The sequence below is a fragment of the Pongo pygmaeus genome, chromosome 3 (genome assembly GCF_028885625.2).
Source record: "Pongo pygmaeus isolate AG05252 chromosome 3, NHGRI_mPonPyg2-v2.0_pri, whole genome shotgun sequence".
NCBI lineage: Eukaryota > Metazoa > Chordata > Mammalia > Primates > Hominidae > Pongo > Pongo pygmaeus.
The window spans coordinates 37,030,470-37,051,525 of NC_072376.2; the positions used below are offsets into that span (position 1 = coordinate 37,030,470).

Below are 21,056 nucleotides of genomic sequence, written 5' to 3' on the forward strand. Positions count from 1 at the left end.
ATTTTCACAGGACTCCAATTCATCCCCAACTGCCAGATCCATAAGGGGATGCTAAATCCGAGCTTACACAACCTCACCAAAGGCTACTGCCCAATTTCCACATGGCTGCGAGTCCTAACAGAACTGTTCATGTATATTGCTTGCAAGAGGCCAACCAAGAACTAGATTAGAAATTATTTAAACTATGGGAGGAAGGCTAAGTAGCAAGGGCCAGAAGAAAACCATCAAATAGGAGGAAACACGCCATCTCAGCCTGTCTCCAGCAGCAACGGGAAGAAATGGGGTTAAAGGGGAGCTCCTTTAGGAAATCAGTGAATTCCCTGGAGCTTACAGAGAGCTGGTGCAGGAAACCAATCCTTGGGGAGCTAGATCCCTGGTTTCTGGGCACAGCTGGCACCTGTCAGGGTTGGAAGTCCAGCCAAGTCATTTCTACCCTGCAGAATAGGACATAAACTAATCACATGGGGAAAAAAATGGGTGGTGCTGAGCTGGCTGGAGGGAAGCAAGGGTGTCAGAAAGGAAGACTGGCCCAGCATCTGACCAGGCAGAGGGAGAAAGAGAGATGGTGACTGATGCCCCTGTGGAGTGTTCGGGGTTTATGATTTCCACATCCAGGGCCTCTAGGATGCTCAACTACTTTACTACCAACTGCTAACAGCAACTAACCTTTACTGGAATTTTTACTTACATTATCATTTCTTATCTCTACAACTCTGAGATAGGTGTTAATATTAAACCCATCTTAGAAATGGAGATGATCAAGAACAAAGTATTGAAGCTGAAGTCACTCACCTGGGAAATGGCTGGGCCAACATTTGAACCGAGGTCTGTTGCAGGCAGGGCCAACTCTGAAGCAAGACTACTCCCTAGGAAGCACAGAAGCAAAAGCAGAAACTGGCTTTTTTCTTGGCTGCACTGTGTTCAATTTGTTTCCTAGCTGTGAGGCCCCAGGCAAGGTCAATTGGCATCTCTGTGCTTCAGTTTCCTCATCCATAAAATAATAATAGTTTCTAAGCCTTATATGAGATTACTAGGGTTTATCCAAGTTAAGTACTCGATAAATGCTAGCCATTATTGCTGTGATTATTATTATCTGTGGTAATAAGAGCAAAGCAGTTGCTATCCTCACCAAGCTCACAGCTCAGCAGGGGATATAAAATCAAACATCCAGAAAAGGACAAGGAATCACATGAGCTGGGCTGGAATGGGCAGTGTTAAATGTGGGGTGCAGAAAAGATAAGCCCTGGGGGTGAGTGAGCAGCGACCACACAGCGCTGCTCAGGTGGCACCACAAGGCCAGTCAGGCACCCACATCCCCGCATGCAAGCCAGTGTTTCTCTTCCTTCCAGGAACAGGAAGCAGATAATGACTAAACAGAGAACTACAAAAGTCCTAAACGGAGGGTTTTCCAATTAGTCACAGGTTAGGTCGGGCAATGTTCCTGCAAGACAGGCACGTGGGCTGGCTTCTGAGAACATAGGAACTGGAAAAGGAAGGTGAGTAAATGCGGAGCTCCAAGGATCTGTCCCGGCTGAAGTCCGCTGGTGTGAAGTCCCCGCTACTGCTGTTAGAGAAGGGGCAAAGTAAAGGAAGGAGTAGGAGAGAAAATAAAGGTCACTTCAGAAAAGGCAAACGAAGGAAAGATTAAACAGAAGTAATCAGGAAAACCCTAGACATAGGGAAGTCAATGTTAAGGAGGAGAAATGAATGTCACTAGCATGAAACCCAAACAAGAACTCTGAAAACCAGTAGCAACCAGTGAGACACATAGAAAAAAATACTATTAATAATAGTCACATATTGATGCATAATGTGTACAGTTACTATTTCAAGCATTTTTCAGATATTAACTCATTTAATCCTTACAATAACTCTATGGGGTAGGTTCTATTATTCCAGCCCCATTTAAAGACGTAAAACTACAGAACAGAGAGGTTAAGTAACCTATGCCAGGTCATACAGGTAGCAAGTATCAAAGGTGACTTTAATCCAGGCAGCCTGGCTCCAGAACTCCACACTCTGCTCCATTACTCCATTACTGCTGAAATGTGAGCGCTCACAGTTTCAACATTCAGTAAAAGTCCATCGAATGGGATTCTCCACAGCTCATCTCTATTCTAGATACTACAGTGTTCACGTAGTAGAGTTAGAGAAGGTAGAAAACCCACGGATAATCATTATCCATCTAACACAACAATAAATCTACAATGACGGAATGGCATTTCCTAGTGAGTCAGTTATTAGGAAGAGAAGGTACATTTAAAAGTTACATTCTTTCCAAGTTAATTTATCTTTTTTTTAACCAAGTGCTAATTGTTAAAAAGTAATTCTGCTGCCATTTATAAGATACAAAATTAAAATGCTACCCTGATCTGCAGATAACACTGATGAAACAGTTGGTTACTTCTCAGAAATCCTAAACTTCCTTTTGACTCTTAAAACAACAGAAACACTTTGTATGAAGGGATCAGATTTGTCATCACCCACTTTGTCCAAAATGATCTCAATTGTGAATGAAAAATGTTAAGTGAAAAAAATAAAAACACATACAAAGCAGTATTTAGAGCTTAAATGGTCCCAGTTTTTATAAGAAAAAAAAGACATCAAAATGTTATCAAAGTGGTAAGAGTATAAATCATTTTTTTTTCTTTTTAGTGTTTTGTGTCTTAGCATTCCCCACATTTTCTTTTATTTTAATTATTCACAGTACAATCACAAAATGTTTTTGAAAAAAGGGAGGAGGTGTGCATAGAAAAAAAGAAATCTGTTAAAAAAATACCTCCCAAATATAGTTAACATTTATGTTTTCTTGCTGGAACTCTGGGGCATTTTTTTCTCTTTTTCTGCTTTTTGCAGTCTCTAAAATGTCCTGATCATAATCGATAGGTTTTTTTTTTTTTTTAACTGTAAGTTACAGTCAATAAGGAGCCATCATTACTATAAGGTTGAACCATATGAAATTGTCACTGTAGTGTCAGCGTAATATTAATAGTGTAGGTAGCGGTAAACCAGGATACTGGAAATCTCTTAGTAAAGAGGCTACTAAACCTACAATCCATCATATTGACATTTTAGATGTTTCCATTGGCTGGGGGCAGAGACAGTGCTATGAAATATTTGGTGAAAACCACAGGAAACAAGAGTCAAAGAAAACCATAGAGTAGTATAACTTCTACTTTATTATACTATAAAGCACAATGTAAACACATAAATAGTAAGGAACAGCCTGATAAATTTTTTTCTTTCCCACTAAATCTTTTTTTTTTTTTTTGAGACGGAGTCTCACTCTGTGGCCCAGGCTGGAGTACAGTGGCGTGATCTCTGCTCACTGCAACCTCTGCCTCCCAGGTTCAAGTGATTCTCCTGCCTCAGCCTCTCAAGTAGCTGGGAGTACAGGCACGTGCCACCGTGCCCAGCTAATTTTTTGTATTTTTTTAGTAGAGACAGGGTTTCACCATGTTGGCCAAGATGGTCTCGATCTCCTGACCTCATGATCTGCCCGCCTCGGCCTCCCAAAGTGCTGGAATAATAGGCATGAGCCACCGTGCCCAGCAGCCCCACTAAATCTTTTAAAAACACTTTTGAGCCTTTATCTTCTAAATAGTAAACTGTGCAATTTCAGAGAGATTATTCCAGCCCCAATGTTTTCATATAATGAGTTGGTTTTTCCCAATAGGAAAGACTTGTCTGTTCCATTTTTCCAAAACCCAGTTCTCCAACACCAACTGGGTGTCCCACAATTCAATTAAATTCTGATACCACCCAGCATTTAGTGCAGACTCCACAAGTTAAATGCTCAGTCCCACAAGACTGACCCCACTTCAGATGCCAGCTGCAAATGGGGTCCCCAGGCTAACTGCACTTCTGCCTAGGGACTACAAATTGGGGGCTTTCCATGACCCCCCTCAATAAGTTTGGCATTTTGCTATAATTATCAGAGGCGTTCGAACCAGAGCGACTCCATCTTGAATAGGGGCTGGGTAAAATGAGGCTGAGACCTACTGAGTTGCATTTCAGGAGGTTAGGCATTCTAAGTCACAGGATGACACAGGAGATCAGCCCAAGATACAAGTCACAAAGACCTTGCTGATAAAAGGCTGTGGTAAAGAAGCCAGTGAAAACCCACCAAAATCAAGATGTCAATGAAAGTGGTTATCCTTACTGCTCTGGTTATCCTTACTGCTCATTATATGCTAATTATAATACATTGGCATGCTAAGAAACACTCCCACCAGCACCATGACAGTTTACAGATGTCATGGCAATGTTGGGAAGTTACCTATATGGTCTAAAAAAAGTAGGAAGCCTCAGTTTTGAGAATTGCTCACCCTTTTTCTGGAAAACTCATGAATAATCCACCCCTTGTTCGGCATATAATCAAGAAGTAACCATAAAAATAGCCAGCCAGCAGCCCTCGGGGCTGCTCTGCCTGTGGAATAGCCATTCTTTATTCCTTTACTTTCCAATAACCTTGTTTTCACTTTACTCTGTGGACTTGCCCGGAAGTCTTCCTTGCACAAGGTCCAAGAACCCTCTTCTGGGGTCTAGATCGGGACTCTTTTGGGTAACAATGACTCACAGAATTCAGAAAATCCCCACACTTATGATTACGGTTTTATTATGAAGCATACAACTCAGATACAGCCAAATGGTAGAGATTCATAGGGCAAGGTATGGTTGGGGAACAGGCGCGAAAACAGAACTTCCAAGCCCCCTCCAGGCACATCATCCTCCCAACACATCCATGTCACCAACCCAGAAGCTCCTAACCTCCTTACTGCAGTTTTAACCAAGTTTTTATTACACAGGTTTGACTGATAAAATCATTGGCTATTGCTGAGTGAACCCAATCTCCAGCCCCTTTCCCTTCCCAGAGATCAGGGATTGCAGCTAAAAGTTCTAATTCTGTAATCACATGGTTAGTTCCTCCGGCAGCTAGCCCCCATCCCGAAGCTGCCTGGGGGCCCACCAAGAGTCCAAGGATCACATTAGCACAAACTCAGGTATAGTCTAAAGGAGCTCATTATGAATAACAAAAAATGTTCCTATCACTCAAGAAATCCCAAGGGTTATTTTTAGGAGTCCCAGGAATCAGGGACAAGATCAAATATATCATTTTTATTACACCACATTGACTCAAAGTCAAGAGTCTTTACTCACTAATATATCAAGATGCAGCACTGAACCAGTGTGGAAAAGATCAACCTTCTCAATCACAAGTTTGTGGTGGCAACAGATCAACTACCATATGGTTCATGCAAAAGAATTCTCTTTCCCTCCTTCAAGTCTTCTCCTTCCCTATCCCTCCCCCCCATCCAGGAACTAAGATCCACCAGATCTACTTAGTTTGTGTAACTACTGTTTCCATAACATGTAGGCATTAGATGTACACTGAATTACTTTGAGGCTGGTTAGTTTTCCTTCCCCAAAATCTATTTCATCACATCGTAAGAAATTAAGGGACTGAGAAAACTCACCAGAAGTGACAGAGATGGAGCCCATAGCCAAGCAGGATTTACAAATCATCCCAGTGCTGATATGCATGGTTTATTTAGAGATTGCCTTAACACTGACAGTCCTCCAGACTGGGAAAGAGAAGTAAACAAGGACAAGACCCACAGTAGGGCCAAAAAATGAAAACACACCAACATACTTCCAAAAAATAAATGTTTAATGGTTGAGAATTCAATAGTCTGGACCATGTGTGGTGGCTCACGCCTGTAATCAAGAATTCAATAGACAAACTGATTTGTATAATTTCAAGGTATTTACTCTAACTTAAGAAAAATATGTAATTAGCAAGCTTTAACCATTAATGAACACTCCTTGGCTTTCACGCCACCAAGCCATCAAGACTATATACTTTTTTTTTTCTTTTTTTCTTTTTTTTGAGATAGGGTCTCACTCCGTAGCCCAGGCTGGAGTGCAGTGGCACTATCACAGCTCACTGCAGCCTTGCACCTCTGGGCTTAAGCGATCCTCCTGCCTCAACCTCCTGAGTAGCTGGGATGAAAGGCACATGCCACCATGCCCAGCTAATTTTTGTTCTATTTTTGTAGAGACAGGGTCTTGCTATGGTTTTCGGGCTGGTCCTGAACTCCTGGCCTCAAGCGATCCTCCTGCCTCAGCATCCCAAAGTGCTGAGATTACAGGCGTGAGCCACCACGCTAGGCCAAAACTATATACTTAGCACTTACTTCATGATTCTCATTTCTCAGCACTCCTTAAACTTTGAAAAATTCTTTCTATCTGCATATCATATGGATTGCATTAAATCTATTCTGCTGCATAGATCCTATTTGTGTTACTTACAAAGGACTGTATTATTTGTTTGATGGCTCACCCTCTGCCTCCCTACCACCTACACTTCTGCAGATAAGGAAATGGGAATGGCAATCTCAACTGCCCCGCTGACAGCACAGGGCCCTGTCCCCTTTCAGCTCAGCCTCTGGGGCTCTTCTATCACATGGCAATGCCTGGGGGCCTCTTGTTGTCCCCTATTCTCCACTACACAGTAAAGTGCAGTTTCCGGAGCTCTGTCGCCTAGCCTCAGTCTCCCCTCTGCAGCCTCATCTCACGTGACTTCCACTGAGGAGTCTCTGCCACACCCAGTCTGCACTAACTTCTCTATTCCTACCTCCAAGCCTTTGTACACAGGCTGTTTCCTTTGCTCAGCACACCATTCCATACACTCCCTTTTAAGGTCCACTGAAAATGCCAAGTTTCAGGCTATGAATGAAGTCTTTTCCATCGCCCTTATCAGAAGGAAAGCCTCCCTCCCTTTGATCCCACACAGCACTTTGTCTGTAGTTCTCTGATTACACCAAACACATTCTCTACTATACTATAATGATTTGTATTCATAGCTTATCTCCCCCTTCTCAATCACAAGTTTGTGGAAAACAAAAAAGAAGTTTATTATTCATTTTACATACCTACACAGCACCTAACGATATCTCAAATAAGAGAAACCTCATTTTTAAATTAACTGCACACTGTAAAGAATAATCTACAAGTTTTACCTGCAATGACTATTAAAAAGGGCTGAGTTGACAATCACGACTGTGAAATGAGTTTCACCTTCAAAACCCAGCTTCTTGGCTCTATCACATAGCTTTAAACAATGTCCAATGCTTCCCTTTTTCTTTTGGTGGTTGTTCTGTGTTTTGCCTTTAGAAGGAGGATGGAAAGAACTGAGGAAGCAGTAAAAGCATTCAGGCCATACGAGCATATAGAACAAACTTGCAAAGAAAAATGAAGGAATGCCTGCTCATTAGCCATCTGCCACTTCACCAATGCCAGGAAATTCCGGGCTGCTGTTTTTTATAAAGTGGATAATTCACATAATTGTGTTGGGGACTTCCAGCTATGAAGAACTGTTAGAACATTTGAAAATTAGTGTTCCCAAGTTGTACTGTGATAAAAAAGCCCAGTGAATTCTTCAAACTTCCACCTTTTACAGGAATCTGAGAAAACCAGATTATGTTTACATCTACGCACGGGGAAGGAAGGTTTGGCAGATTACTGGTATCGAAAGGAATTCTTTTTAGTTAGTTTTTAACCCTACCTGTCTTGTGAATGTGCTATGTACAGGCTCTCTGTAAGTCTTCAACCACTCAGCGAAATCCATCTAGCCACTCAAAGACTGGTAATGGCATAATTGTCTAATGTGTGTATTTTCAGGAAATTGAAATTGATACGTCCTATCTCCCTCACGCCAAAATTTTATAAAAATCATTTCTAAGCCTAATGACACGTAAATTAAAATACCCCCTCCAAATATTTACTCTAAAAGCAAGTGGACAATTTCTGTAGAATTCCTAAGATAATCATTTGCTGCTAAAAACAAAATCTACATTCAATTTATAAGATGCCTTTGTATTCTCTTTAAGAAGATGAACCTATAGTGAAAAAGCTCAAAAACAAATTAAATATAAAATTTTCCTTCTACTAGTGGTGCTGGGCACAGAATATCTGCAATTTCACATAATGCAAAGCGCATTTGAGAACAATGAACATACACCTCACGTTGACTTCCTCTCCTCTGCCTTGAGCAAGAAATTCCCTTTCTCTTCATCTTGCTTATTCCCTGTAAGTCTCAGTTTCCACATCTCCACAGAACAGAGAATAACATGCAACTTTCTCCTCACAGCGGTTGCAAGAATTAAATTTGATCAGGCAATCAAATATTTTGTACACATTTCATATGCTGAGCTGCCTCAAGAAGCTCTAGTTAGACAAAACAAACATGGTGGAAAGAATTGCATGTAACTGAGGGCTAAATAACATGGAAAAGATGCAATACGTATCCACAGACTTGTGGACAGCATATTCACAGGAGGCAATAAAGACAGTGAGGATACCTAGGAAATGTTTCCTGGAAATGCTATCTTGATATCAGCTTGAAGGATGGGCAGAGGACAGGATACGTACAGCCCCAAGAAGAGGGGAAGGGATTCCACCTACTCTTATCTCTTTCACTCTCCTGCTCACAGTTGATACTTAGCCAGCATTACTAGAAACATGAGAGTTGAAAAGCAAGTCTCTAGACCCATCCCAGTCCTATGGACTCAGCACTCTCGGGTGGGGCTCAGAGATCTGTTTTAACCAGCCTTCCAGCTGGACTTCTGAACACTCAAGTTTTGGAACCACTGCTGTTGCTTTGCTTGATCTTACCTCCTCTCTTCGGTGACCACAAGTTCTTTCCACCTGACCAACTCCTGCAGTTTTGCAGCTGTAAATTTCACTTTCATTTCGTCCAGAGAGCATGCCCAACCTGCACTGGAGTCTAGTTTGTCCACGCATGTCCCAACCCCAGCCCCAGGTTAGGTATTTTGGCCCTGTGTCATACTTTCCTTGACAAGGTACTCAGGGCATGTCATTTTGCTTATTTAATTGCCTTCCTGATAACCTACTGGCTCCATAAAGGCAAGTACTGAGTCTATTTTGTTCACATCACTTCATTCTCAGTGCCTTGCACACTGTAAGGTACTTTGTTAATCTCTGTTGGATAAATTAAGTAAATCAAAGAAGCCATGAAACAATTGGTTTTGAATAGTATAAAGTATTATAAAATCAGGAATATGATACATATACAATTAATAGATGCATTTGAAGTACTGGTTGTAGAAATACAGCTGAGTTAGTTTGTCTTTGAGAAGAGTTTCATGAAGAGATTTAGGTTTCGAAAATCTTTGCACTGAAAATGCTACCAATGTCACACCATATCACCTGATAAGGTAGTATTGATTGTTTGTTATTATCATTCTTGGCAGTATTGCTTGTTTGTTATTATCATTCATTTTTCCTCCACGACCAGATTTTTCTGCCTTTGGAGCAATTTGGCCTGTAGAGGCTGGTAGACAAAACAGCCTCTCACCAGTGCAAGGGAAGGGCTGTGGGGAGGCTTACATCTAAGATTTGTGGGTGAATACTGGAAACAGTAACTCTTCACTTTATTGTAAAGAAAAAGCTTTGGACCAAGAGTCCTAACACCTGAATTCTAGCTCTGGCTTCCTTCCTTCATTTAAATATTTAAATATTTACTCTATTCCGGGCCCTGTGCTTGGATCCGAGCCTACAATGGCGAACAAGACATACACATAGTCCCTCCCTCACCAAACCTAAAGGTCTGCTCATCTGCTATGGGCTACAGCCACTCCTGACTCCCACAGGACACTGAACCTTTCTGGGCTAGTTTCCCCATCTGCAAAGAGAGGGTGTTAATTACAAGATGACCATCAAAGTCCCTTCTGAATCTAAAATATGACTAAGAATAACACAATTACTCCCATGAGTCAGTTAGCCAAAGTTCTTCCTAGTCCTCCTTATCCTACATCCAAGGAGCTGAGAAACCAGGCCCTTGAGCATGAGGATCAAGGGCATATATAGATCAAGGAAACCTGCCATAGGCAGCAAGGCTGGATCCACTTCCATAGACAGCCTAACACAATGGGAAGAGTCCCAGAATGAGGAAAGACACTCACTTAAGTCCTGGCTGTGCCAACTCAGTTTCCGCATCTGCTAAACAAAAGCTTGGAGGCCACAGTCAAGGTCCCTTCCAGCCCTAATACTACAGGACTCTGCTTCCTCCTCCTAAGAGTCTCCTTCATTGAAACACTTATCAAAGAGCCATGAGAAGATGAACAATAAGCACTCAGACCCTGGATAATCACAAAGCATGTCATCATCAAATCTACTTCAAATACTAAAGAAAAACTGTCACAATTTTGTGACTACACCTATAGATCAGCTATCTAAGAATAAACCAATTGGTGAATCTTCCAAAGTTCTTCCAAAAGAAAATGTCATGTTCTACCCTTATGTATTAGGCCATTCTTGCACTGCTATAAAGAAATACCTGAGGCTGGGCACGGTGGCTCACACCTGTAATCCCAACACTATGGGAGCCCAAGGCAGGTGGATCACCTGAAGTCAGGAGTTCCAGACCAGCCTAGCCAACATGGTGAAACCCAGTCTCTACTTAAAAGTACAAAAATTAGCCAGGCATGGTGGCGGGTGCCTGTAATCCCAGCTACTCAGGAGGCTGAGGCAGGAGAATCACTTGAACATGGGAGGAACAGGTTGCAGTGAGACGAGATCACACCATTGCTCTCCAGCAGCCTGAGCAACAGAACAAGACCTTGTCTCCCCAAAAAAGAAATACCTGAGACTGAGTAATTTATTTATTAAAAAAGAGGTTTAATTGGCTCACAGTTCTGCAGGCTGTATAGGAAGCATAGTGGCATCTGCTTCTGGGGAGGCCTCAGAAGCTTCCAATCATGGCAGAAGGCAACGGAGGAGCCGGCACATCACATGGCGAAGGCAGGAGCAAGAGAGAGTTGCGGGGAGGTACCACACACTTTTAAACAAACAGATCTCTTGTGAACTCACTCACTATTGTGAGGACAGCACTTCTCATGATGATGCTAAATCATTCATGAGAAATCTATCCCCGTGATCCAATCACCTTCCACCAGGCCCCACCTCTAATACTGGGGATTACCATTAAACATGAAATTTGGGCAGGGACAAATATACAGACAATATCACCTTATAAAGGTAATGCTTTCCTTCCTTCTTTGCTTAGTTTTGGTGGCTAATGGCTCTGCCCCACAAATCCCCTTCCTCCCAGGAGAACTCTGCGAAGCCCATCGGACCCTACTCCTTTGGGCACTGCCCAACATCCCCTCCTCAAAGCCCCCTCTGCCCTTTACACAACCAGCACCAGCACCCAGGGCTCAGGAGCAACAGGTGACAGGAAACCCCTCAAGTAATGGCAGAGGCCCAAAAAGGAAAATTCTGGAGTGGTTAGGAACTTTGTCTCATTCTTTAGTTGTGATAGGTTAGTATTTGGTTTAGGCTAGACAATAATAATACACTTTTTCATCACTTACTGTGTGCCAAGCACTCACCAGTTTTATCTTACGTAACTGATACAACAATGCCATGAGGCAGCTCAGCCATATTCTCTCTATAATACAGATAAGGAAAGTAATTTAAAGATTTTTTTTCTCTCTGTACAACAGGCACTTTTATTAGTGGCTGGAATGCAGTTATCCACAAGAGTGCACAAACAAAATGGGAGAGGGGGATCAGGTAGGGCTGGCAGCTGGCACGGGAAATGGCAGATACCTGGCTGGGGGGTTATCTCTGTTTGAGATCCTGGAACAGCGCTACTGAGTAAAGAGAAGAAGCCAGAGGCCTTGGGGTATTGCAGGTGGGAATGGAAAACCAGGTCCTCTGAGTTCAACAGGTTTGGCAAAAGGATCCTCAAGGTAAGATGTCCGGCCCCTCTACCCATCCATCCTCCAGAAAGTCCCTTGGGTAGATTCAGTTACTCTTACAAAGAGAACTGTGTTAGTAACTGGCAGAAGAAAGCAGAGGAGAAATTTGGCCCAAACTCTCCATCTAGCCAACAAGTTTCCATTCTAATTGGCACCCATTCATAAAGTCACTTGGAATAAACAAAACCTTAGTTTTTTTCAGGTACCCTTATTTTCTTAGATTTCACACTAGAGTACCAAAGTTGTACTTCTTTTTCTGAAGTGTCACTCATTTGAGGACTTATTTTCTCCATTGGATATTTTGCTACTTTGAGCAGCTTTATATTTGCCTCCCAACAGACACCAACAGATGAGTCACAGAAGGGAAAATGCAGGACCATAATCCCTTATCTGAAAACCTGGAGGTCAGATGTGCTTCAAAGTTCAAACCTTGTGATTTTAGGAAGGTAATGCAATGCATTTAGTGTACATCCTGTAACACTCAAATCAAATTCATTAATATTATTCAGCAAAACGTGCAAATAGTCAAGAGAGAATAATATATACTGTAGAACCTCACATTAGGCTGGGAGTGGTGGTGCATCTCTGTAATCCCAGCACTTTGGGAGGCCGAGGTGGGTGGATCACATGAGGTCAAGAGTTCCAGACCAGCCTGGCCAACATGGTGAAACCCCATCTCTACTAAAAATACAAAAATTAGCCGAGCGTGGTGGTGCATGCCTGTAATCCCAGCTACTCGGGAGGCTGAGGCAGGAGAATCTCTTGAACACAGGAGGCAGAGCTTGCAGTGAGCTGAGATCGCACCACTGCACTCCAGCCTGGGTGACAGAGAGAGATTCCATCTCAAAAACAAACAAACAAAAAACCTCACATTAGTTCAAGTTAAGTTTTATGACCTAGAGAATGTATCAAAAGCCTACAAGAAAAACTTGTTTTCAGAGCTTTTCACATTTCAGAATTGTCCATAAACGATTACAAACTTGCAAATGGCTCAAAAACTACAAGAAAACAAAATCAACCTAATAGTTATCAACAATGTACAAATTAAAACAATCAAGATACCAATTTTTGCCTAACAAATTAGCGAATATGTTTTTCAGAGAAAATAACAAGAATATGAAATTGAGTCTTTTTGGCTATTGCTGTGAGAATGTAACCTGGGATGACCTTCAGATCAACACTGGTGTCATCAATTGCCTCAAAAATGTGAACGTCTTTGACCCTCAAAGTGCCTTTTCAGGAACCCATTTTCTGTGGAAGTCGTCTGATATTTAGGCAAAGTTTCATGCACAGAGGCATTCACTGAAATGAGTTTTAAAACTCACTTAAAAATAATTAGCAACTGAAATCTCCCAAATAGGTACATTGTAAAGTAAAATACAGTGAATCCATATAGTGGAACAGTAGGCTGCCCTTTTTTGGGTGTGTAGGGAAATAGAGAAACATTTCTGTGTAACATAAACTGAAAAAGTCATGATACAAAGTTATATTGCATTATGAACCTATCTGAGTTAAAAATGCAATTAGAGAACCTATCCAAGTTAAAAATTCAATTATAGGCTCATGCCTGTAATCCCAGCACTTTGGGAGGCCGGGGCGGGTAGATCATGAGGTCAGAAGATCGAGACCATCCTCACTAACATGGTGAAACATCATCTCTAATAAAAATACAAAAACAAAATTAGCCGAGCATGGTGGTGGGCACCTGTAGTCCCAGCTACTTGGGAGGCTGAGGCGGGAGAATGGCATGAACCCGGGAGGCAGAGCTTGCAGTGAGCTGAGATGGCACCACTGCACTCCAGCCTGGGTGACAGAGCAAGATCCCATCTCAAAAAAAAAAAAAATGCAATTAGAGAAGACCAGAATGAAATATGCTAACAATGGCTAGTGCCTTGGAATAATGGAATCAAGGGTGATTCTCGCTCCTTCCTCCCACAAACTTGAAATCTTTGGGGAAATTTTCCAAAAATACCTAGTGCACTGTATTTTAGCTAAAGGGAAATGGGAAAAGATGGCTTGGCTACTTAACTCCCATGCAACAGTAGCAAACTCTAATCTGAGGTGTCACTCTGGGTTTTTTAAAAATCCCTATCATTGCAAAGCTATCACCACCTCCAGAATAAAAACTGTTTAATATATGTGGTCCACATTTATTTGACAGTTTAAATGACATAATATAAATCAAGCCTAATGTGCACTCTGGAGAAAAAATACTATATTTTTTAAAGATACACAGGATGAAAGATATATGCCACTCTGCCATTTACCCGGAACTTTCAGAGACAAGAGCTCAGTAAGACAGAGCAGCCAGTAGGACAGATAGACAGGTGTTGGCACAATGCCCATTTTACAGGTGAGGAAATGGAGGTGGACAGAACCACATGCTGCAGGCATCAGGGTCTCCTTCTGATTTTTTTTGTTTGTTTTTTTTTGTTTTTTTTTTGAGAAGGAGTATCACTCTGTCACCCAGGCTGGAGTGCAGTGGTGCGATCTCGGCTCACTGCAACCTCCGCCCCCCAGGTTCAAGTGATCTTACTGCCTCAGCCTCCCAAGTAGCTGGGACTACAGGCATGTGCCACCACACCCAGCTAATTTTTGTATTTCTAGTAGAGACAGGGTTTCACCCTATTGGCCAGGCTGGTCTTGAACTCCTGACCTCATGATCCACCCGCCTTGGTCTCCCAAAGTGCTGGGATTACAGGCGTGAGCCACTGCGCCCGGCCTCCTTTTGATTTTTGACTTCAAGTCCAAGGCCCTGACTTAAGGCTTGGTGCTCTTTCTACCATAGCATCCCATGACCTTGTTACTTACTGATTCTTTATAAATATCTTAGAATAAAAATAATTTTCTTCCTCAAAAAAATAGTTTAGTAATAATAAGCATGGATTTCAAAATCAAACAGATCTGACTCAATGGACTCCATGACAAAATCCAGCTTACTGGATTTTGAAAAGAGTTGAAAAGAGTGACTTTTTCAACTTCTCTGAGGCTCAATTTCCTCATCTACAAACACAAGAATAAAATTACGTATATAACTGACAGGAAATTCATTGTAAGAATGAAATGATCTAGGTACTTAGACTACCGCTTGCCACAAACCAGGTAATAATAAAAATTGAATTCCTTTTACCTAAAAGAGTAAAGTATCTACAGTGTACTAACACCAAAGTCTGATTTTAGTTTTTATAAACCACACCAGAATTATTAATATATCTGTTTTCAGCAGCAACCAAATCTTTACAACCACTGAAGTGTCCTAAATTATTAGGAACCACTCAACCTAATAGTTTATACCAATGACAATTTAATTTATTCTTTTTGTCAGCTTTAAATCGTTTCTCTATTGTTTCAATAAGTCATTAAACTTCAACATTAGGGCCAAAGAATCATTTTTAAAGAAACAATAAAATCTGTTGTTTGTTCACTTGGGGCTTTGGTCTCTCACATTCAAATTCAACTATTTAAACTTCCAAATAGATTCATTTCATTTCCTATTTTAGAGGGGGTAGGGGCAGGGAATTGACAGAGACTTCTCACATTTTTCATTTCTTTTTTAAATTAAATGTAGACATGGACTCCCAAGCTCCAAGGTGTGCTTTTTCAAAACTTTCCAAACACTATATATTATGTGGATGTACAGCTTCGCAGCTATCTGGCTAAGAGAGAACCCAGAATTTAATAAAGCTTATCTTTAGCATCTAAAAGGGAGTCAGAATGCTGGAGGAAAGCCCGCAGCCCAAGGACAATGCATTTCTCATCTCACCAGCCCCAGGACCTCTTCCACCCACTCCTTACTCGAGGGCTATGCCCACTGTCTGAGAGAGAAACTAATAAACCTGAAGGTTGAGTAACCAGAGAACTTAAGGACATAAATAAGCCAAGATGTGGAAAATCATCCCTTTGGGTGCTTGTGGTATATAGTTTCGAATGCTGCTGCTAAGAGACAAGTTTAATGAGATTCTTCTACTAGGAAGGAAGTGAAAAAGGCATTGTCACTACCCACCGTGAAGCTATCTGCCCTTCTTTTCTCTACTTAACAACTTCTGATAACCACATGCTTATAATTTTATGATGTTCTAAACTATCTTAGAATCTCAGCGAGATTGCAGAGATTGACTCATATTCTATTTTTTCTCTGCAGAGCAGTGGGGTACAGTGGAAACGGAATGAACTTTGGAATCAAGCAGGCTGGGTTATCCCAGATAAAGATACATATAAAGGTACACACATACACAGACACCTACTAGTGGTTCTGCTTCTCTGAATGCTGACTGGCACAGTACCTATGTGATGTTCAGCCACTTGTTTAACCTCTCTTGCCTCAGTTGCCTTACTGGAAGTAAGTATTTCAGAGGGTTATGAGCAATGAGTTTAAAAATGCATATGAAGGCTGGGCGCGGTGGCTTACACCTGTAATCCCTGCACTTTGGCAGGTCGAGGAGGGCAGATCACTTGAGGTCAGGAGTTACAAACCAGCATAGCCAACATGGTGAAGCCCCGATTCTACTAAAAAATACAAAAATTAGCCAGGCATGGTGGCGGGCGCCTATAATCCCAGCTACTAGGGAGACCGAGGCAGGAGAATTGATTGAGCCGGGGAGGCGGAGGTTGCAGTGAGCAGAGATCGCACCACTGCACCTCAGCCTGGGAGACAGAGCAAGACTCTGTCTCAAAACTCAATAATAATAAAAACAAAAATAAATAAACAAATAAAAATGCGGCTGGGCGTGGTGGCTCATGGCTGTAATCCCAGCACTTTGGGAGGCTGAGGTGGGCGGATCACGAGGTCAGGAGATCCAGACCACCCTGGCTAACACGGTGAAACCCCGTCTCTACTAAAAATATGAAAAATTAGCCAGGCGTGGTGGCGGTCGCCTGTAGTCCCAGCTACTTGGGAGGCAGAGGCAGGAGAATGGCGTGAACCAGGGAGGCGGAGCTTGCAGTGAGATCACGCCACTGCACTCCAGCCTGGGCGACAGAGCAAGACTATGTCTCAAAAAGAAAAATAAATAAATAAATAAAAATGCATATAAAGTACTCAACCCAAAGCCTGGCACACAGCAGGCACTCAACAGTATTTCCCATTCCTTTCCCTCTACTTCCCTATGCTCAACGTACGAACATTAACACCATCTTTGGTTCCAAGGGGATCAGATGTTGGCTGGTCAGAGCATCTTCTCTTTACACACGCCTCAAGATACTGGCAAATTTGTGCTCTGTATCCTTTCCTTTTCAGACACCTCTTTCTTCTTCCGCATTAACTTTCATCAAAAAGAAAAAAAAAAAAAAAAAAGGCTGTCATGCAATTAGATGAGAGCTTTCATCAGTCACATTCTAGTCCCTGAGACCTGGGTGTTGCTCAGAGGTCAAACTGAACACACACCCACTCTAGGGATGGATTTCTCCTGCTGATGATGGCTAATTACATGCATCATGAGCTGAATTTTTAATAATTTTACTCCCAGATTAAACTCTTCCCCAGATTCTGTTGCAACTGACTCTAACCCTCTAAGGAATGTCTCCAACCTCACATCCAAGTGGAACCTGATTATGCACCTATGTGTCCCAGCAATCAAACGCAGGATGAAAATCAAAATGAACCAGCAGGGCATGGTGGCTCATGCCTATAATACTAGCACTTTGGGAGGCCGAGGCAGGAGGATTACTTGAGGTCGGGAGTTCGAGACCAGCCTGGCCAATATGGCAAAATCCCATCTCTACTAAAAATACAAAAATTAGCCAGGCATGATGGCACACGCCTGTAATCCCAGCTGCTCAGAGGGCTGAGGCAGGAGAATCACTTGAACCAGAGAGCTGGAGGTTGCAGTGAGCCGAGATTGTGCCTCTGCACTCCAGTCTGGGTGACAGAATGAGACCCTGTATCAAAATAAGAAAAAGAAAAAAAAATTTGTCCCATCCAGTAAAACATGTCACTAGCTGCCATTTCCCCAGGTGGATAGCTAACGGAAATACGGGCCTGCTAAAAAGAGTCAGGAGACAATATTATCCATCTCCTTCCCTTCCAACCTGCTCTGGTTTCTATGAAAAAGTGAAGGCCAAACTGCTAAGTCAGTGTAAAAGTTGTAAGCGACTGAAATGTTCTCAGGAGGAAGAGCTTATGGATGTTTATGGAGGAGACAGTCACTGTTGAAAGGCTTCCAGTTGCTTATTATTTGGGCCTGAGGAGGAGCCACCCCTGAAATCAAGCTTGGAAGAGCTTGCTGACGTCAGACTCCCAGCTGTAGTAACCCCAAATGGCCAAGTAAGTATGTTTTTTTTTTTTAACTGCGGCTGCTAGGTGGCAATTAAGAGGGGAAGCGGTGGTAAGGAATCCCTAGTGTCTGTAATTATAAAAGCAAGGATGTGACATAGGACTTCCATAAAACTTACACCTCCTCTTAAGAGTGATTTCAATTAAAAACTGCTTCATCGTTGGTGACACTTTAGCATCTCTGTTGGTGGCTTCCTGCCCAGACCACACAAGGTTCCTTTCGTGACGACAGGAATCAACACAAAGAAGAAAAAAATGTAAGTTTACCAACGCGCCTTCCCTTTTTCCGAGCCTGACTTATACAGGATATATGGGAAGAAATGTGGACTCCTTGACCTGTTACAAGAATCCATCAACCACCCAAATAAACGGAAACGTGGAAAGAGATTCAAAGTCCTCTAGGTTTTAGGATATTTTAAGGTATTTAAAAGGGAGAAGGAGGCGCCGACAGCGCACCCGGTGCTCTGTGTCACGATCTTCCGCTCGCGGCGCCTTTGAGGACAAGGGCGGCGGGAAAGGGGTCCGCGGGGTTCCGAGGCGCGCGGCGGTGGAGGAAGAGCCCCCGAGGAAGGCCTGGTCCCTACGCCCCGCACAACCCAGGGCTGGGGGACACAAATCCTCGGAGAAGGCCCCGGGGAGGGAAGGCGGGAGCGGGGCCCGCGGGAGGGGAGGGACGGGAGCCGTTGCCACGCACCGCGCCCTGCCCGGACCGCCGCGGGACAGCCAGTTGTTCAGCGCCAGGATCCCGCGGCTGTGCCAGAAAGCAGGCTCCTCGGGACGCCGCGGGGCTGCCGTCCCGACCCCTCGCTTCCTTCCGCGCTCCCGGGACCGGGCTCAGCACCGGGCGCCCCGGCTCCGACCGGACACTCACCCGGAGCCACCAGCGGCGAACTCACGGCGCCTCCCACGAAGACAGCAGCGGCTAGGACGGCGGACCCCGGGAGTGCCCGCGGAGCCATCGCCGCGTCGCTTCGCCCTCCTCCCCCAGGGCGCCGCGTCCCGCGCTCGGGAAGGCAGAGCCGCTCCGGAGCCGGTGGGCTGATCGAGTGGCTGGGCTGGGCCCCAGGGAGCGGCCAACCCCGCCCCGCCATGGCCCCGCCCCACGCCACACCCACCTCGGCTCGGTCCCGCCTCTCCCCGCGCGCCCCGGGCTCCACCTAAGCCGGCACGAGGCCCACTCATGGCTCCGCCCCCGACTCCCCGCCCACCTCAGCCTGATCCCGCCTCTCCCTGCCAATCCCGCTTCCTTTCCAAACCCGGCAGCAGCCTCAGCGGCTTAGCTAGGCCATGGACACGCCCTCTTTCTCCACCCACCTCGGCTTGGCCCCGCCTCTCCCTGCCGAGCCCCGGACTCCACCTAAGAAGGCACGTGGCCCATCTATGGCCCCGCCCTTTCCCCCGCCCACAGCTCAGCCCGACCCCTCCTCTCCCTACTGCTCCCGCTTCCTTTCCAAACCCAGCGGCAGCCTCAGCGGCGCAGTTAGGCTATAGCCCCGCCCTTGTGCCCTGCCCACCGTGGCCCGGCCCTGCCTCTACTTGCCACTCCCGCTTCCTTTCCAAGCCGGGCCGGGATTACGCGGGAGCCCCGGGCTGGGGGAGGGTCGCCTGGGTGCAACCTCCCTCCGGCGCTCGGACTAGGCGGGCGTGGGAAGAGAAAGAGGGAGCGCGCCCCGAGAAGCACTGGACAGTCAGAAGCGGCCAGCACTGGAGTGAGCAGTCTTTTCGCTGTTGGCATGTCTATCCACTAGCATTCCCCTCGGTTGCAGGTCTAGGGAGTGATGCTGTGCTGGACGTCACGTTCTGTTGTTTGGAAATTAGCAGAAAAGATAGATAACTTAAATTTCTTCCTCTGTTTGTTTGCATTTAAGCTGCTCCTATTGGGGAAAATACCTCTATGCATTTTCAGGAACAACTTGCCTTTTTTTTAAATCCTGTGCTTGTATTGCACCTTGCGCGTACTCCCGCAAAGTAGGTCTTTCAGTGCCCAGGCACTTATAATCTCCTCACATCCTCACATCCGCTCCGCGAGGTGACTATTAGAGGCCAGGGAGTAAACCCACGATGTCTGGGCCACCATGATAAATTGTAATTATCTCATTGTCATTGTGTTTGCTCGCTGCTGTGCCCTTAGCGCCTGGATGGAGGACAGACAGCACACGCTAAGAGGTCAGAAGTGTTTTTTGAAGTTGAATCATCTTCACAAGCATTAATAGGACTCAGAGGCTCTCTCTGAATAGTTCCTTTTTACTGCCCTGTAGAGACTGTTGTTACTGGGCCATCAAGCATTTGCTTGAAGGAAATGAGGGCAGGACTTGAGCAAATACTCAACACCAGCAAGAAGAGGGGGTGCATGGGGGCTGTGGGTTTTCACAGGATGGGTCTCATCCTTGAGGTGACTGATAACCTCTAGTTTTCAGAGGACTATTTATTCTCTCACCGAGTCCTCCACGCAGTCTGCTGGACTATTATTACAAACATTGCGTTGATGTGGGAATTGCCAGTGACAGAAGCTCAGGCCACTACAGTACAGATGGCTGAGGCTGAAGGATGGAGCCCCTGCCCTTTGAAGCCCAAGGAGGGCACTGCGCGTCCTGCGCTCAGTTGGCAGCGCATCCTACAGTCTGGCACGCTTAGCAGGCAGCCTTTGCTAGTTTTATACCAACATAAACGCTGAGAATGGGTGCAGAGGAAAGCGATCCATGTGGCTTTCTAACTAAAACAGGAGAGAATCCCGGACCTAGAAATTAAACTATAAATTAGAAGTTGTAGCCAGAACCAGCTACAAAATTTGCAGGGCACAATGCAAAATGAAAAGGCAGGGCCTTTTGTTCAAAAATCATTGAGAATTTCAAGATGGCAACAACACAGCATTAAATCGATTGTGGAGCCCTCCTAAACACACAGTTGCACAGGTCACACACTTATAAAGCCAGCTCTGATTTTGTAAGTTAGAATGTAACAAAATGCTTGAATCAATAAATCTATTCAAAATGTAAGAT

The 21,056-nt window shown here is 44.2% G+C and overlaps 1 protein-coding gene across 1 annotated transcript in view; it reads right to left on the reverse strand.

Annotated features, from left to right (window-relative positions):
- Positions 1-19,160, reverse strand: part of RELL1 (RELT like 1) — a 73,762-nt gene extending 54,602 nt beyond the window's left edge. The window contains exon 1 of the mRNA XM_054485618.2: positions 18,929-19,160. Coding sequence (XP_054341593.2) covers positions 18,929-19,148 — 220 coding nt within the window. The 5' untranslated portion in view covers positions 19,149-19,160. The remainder of the gene's footprint in view (positions 1-18,928) is intronic.
- Positions 19,161-21,056: the final 1,896 nt, after the last annotated feature.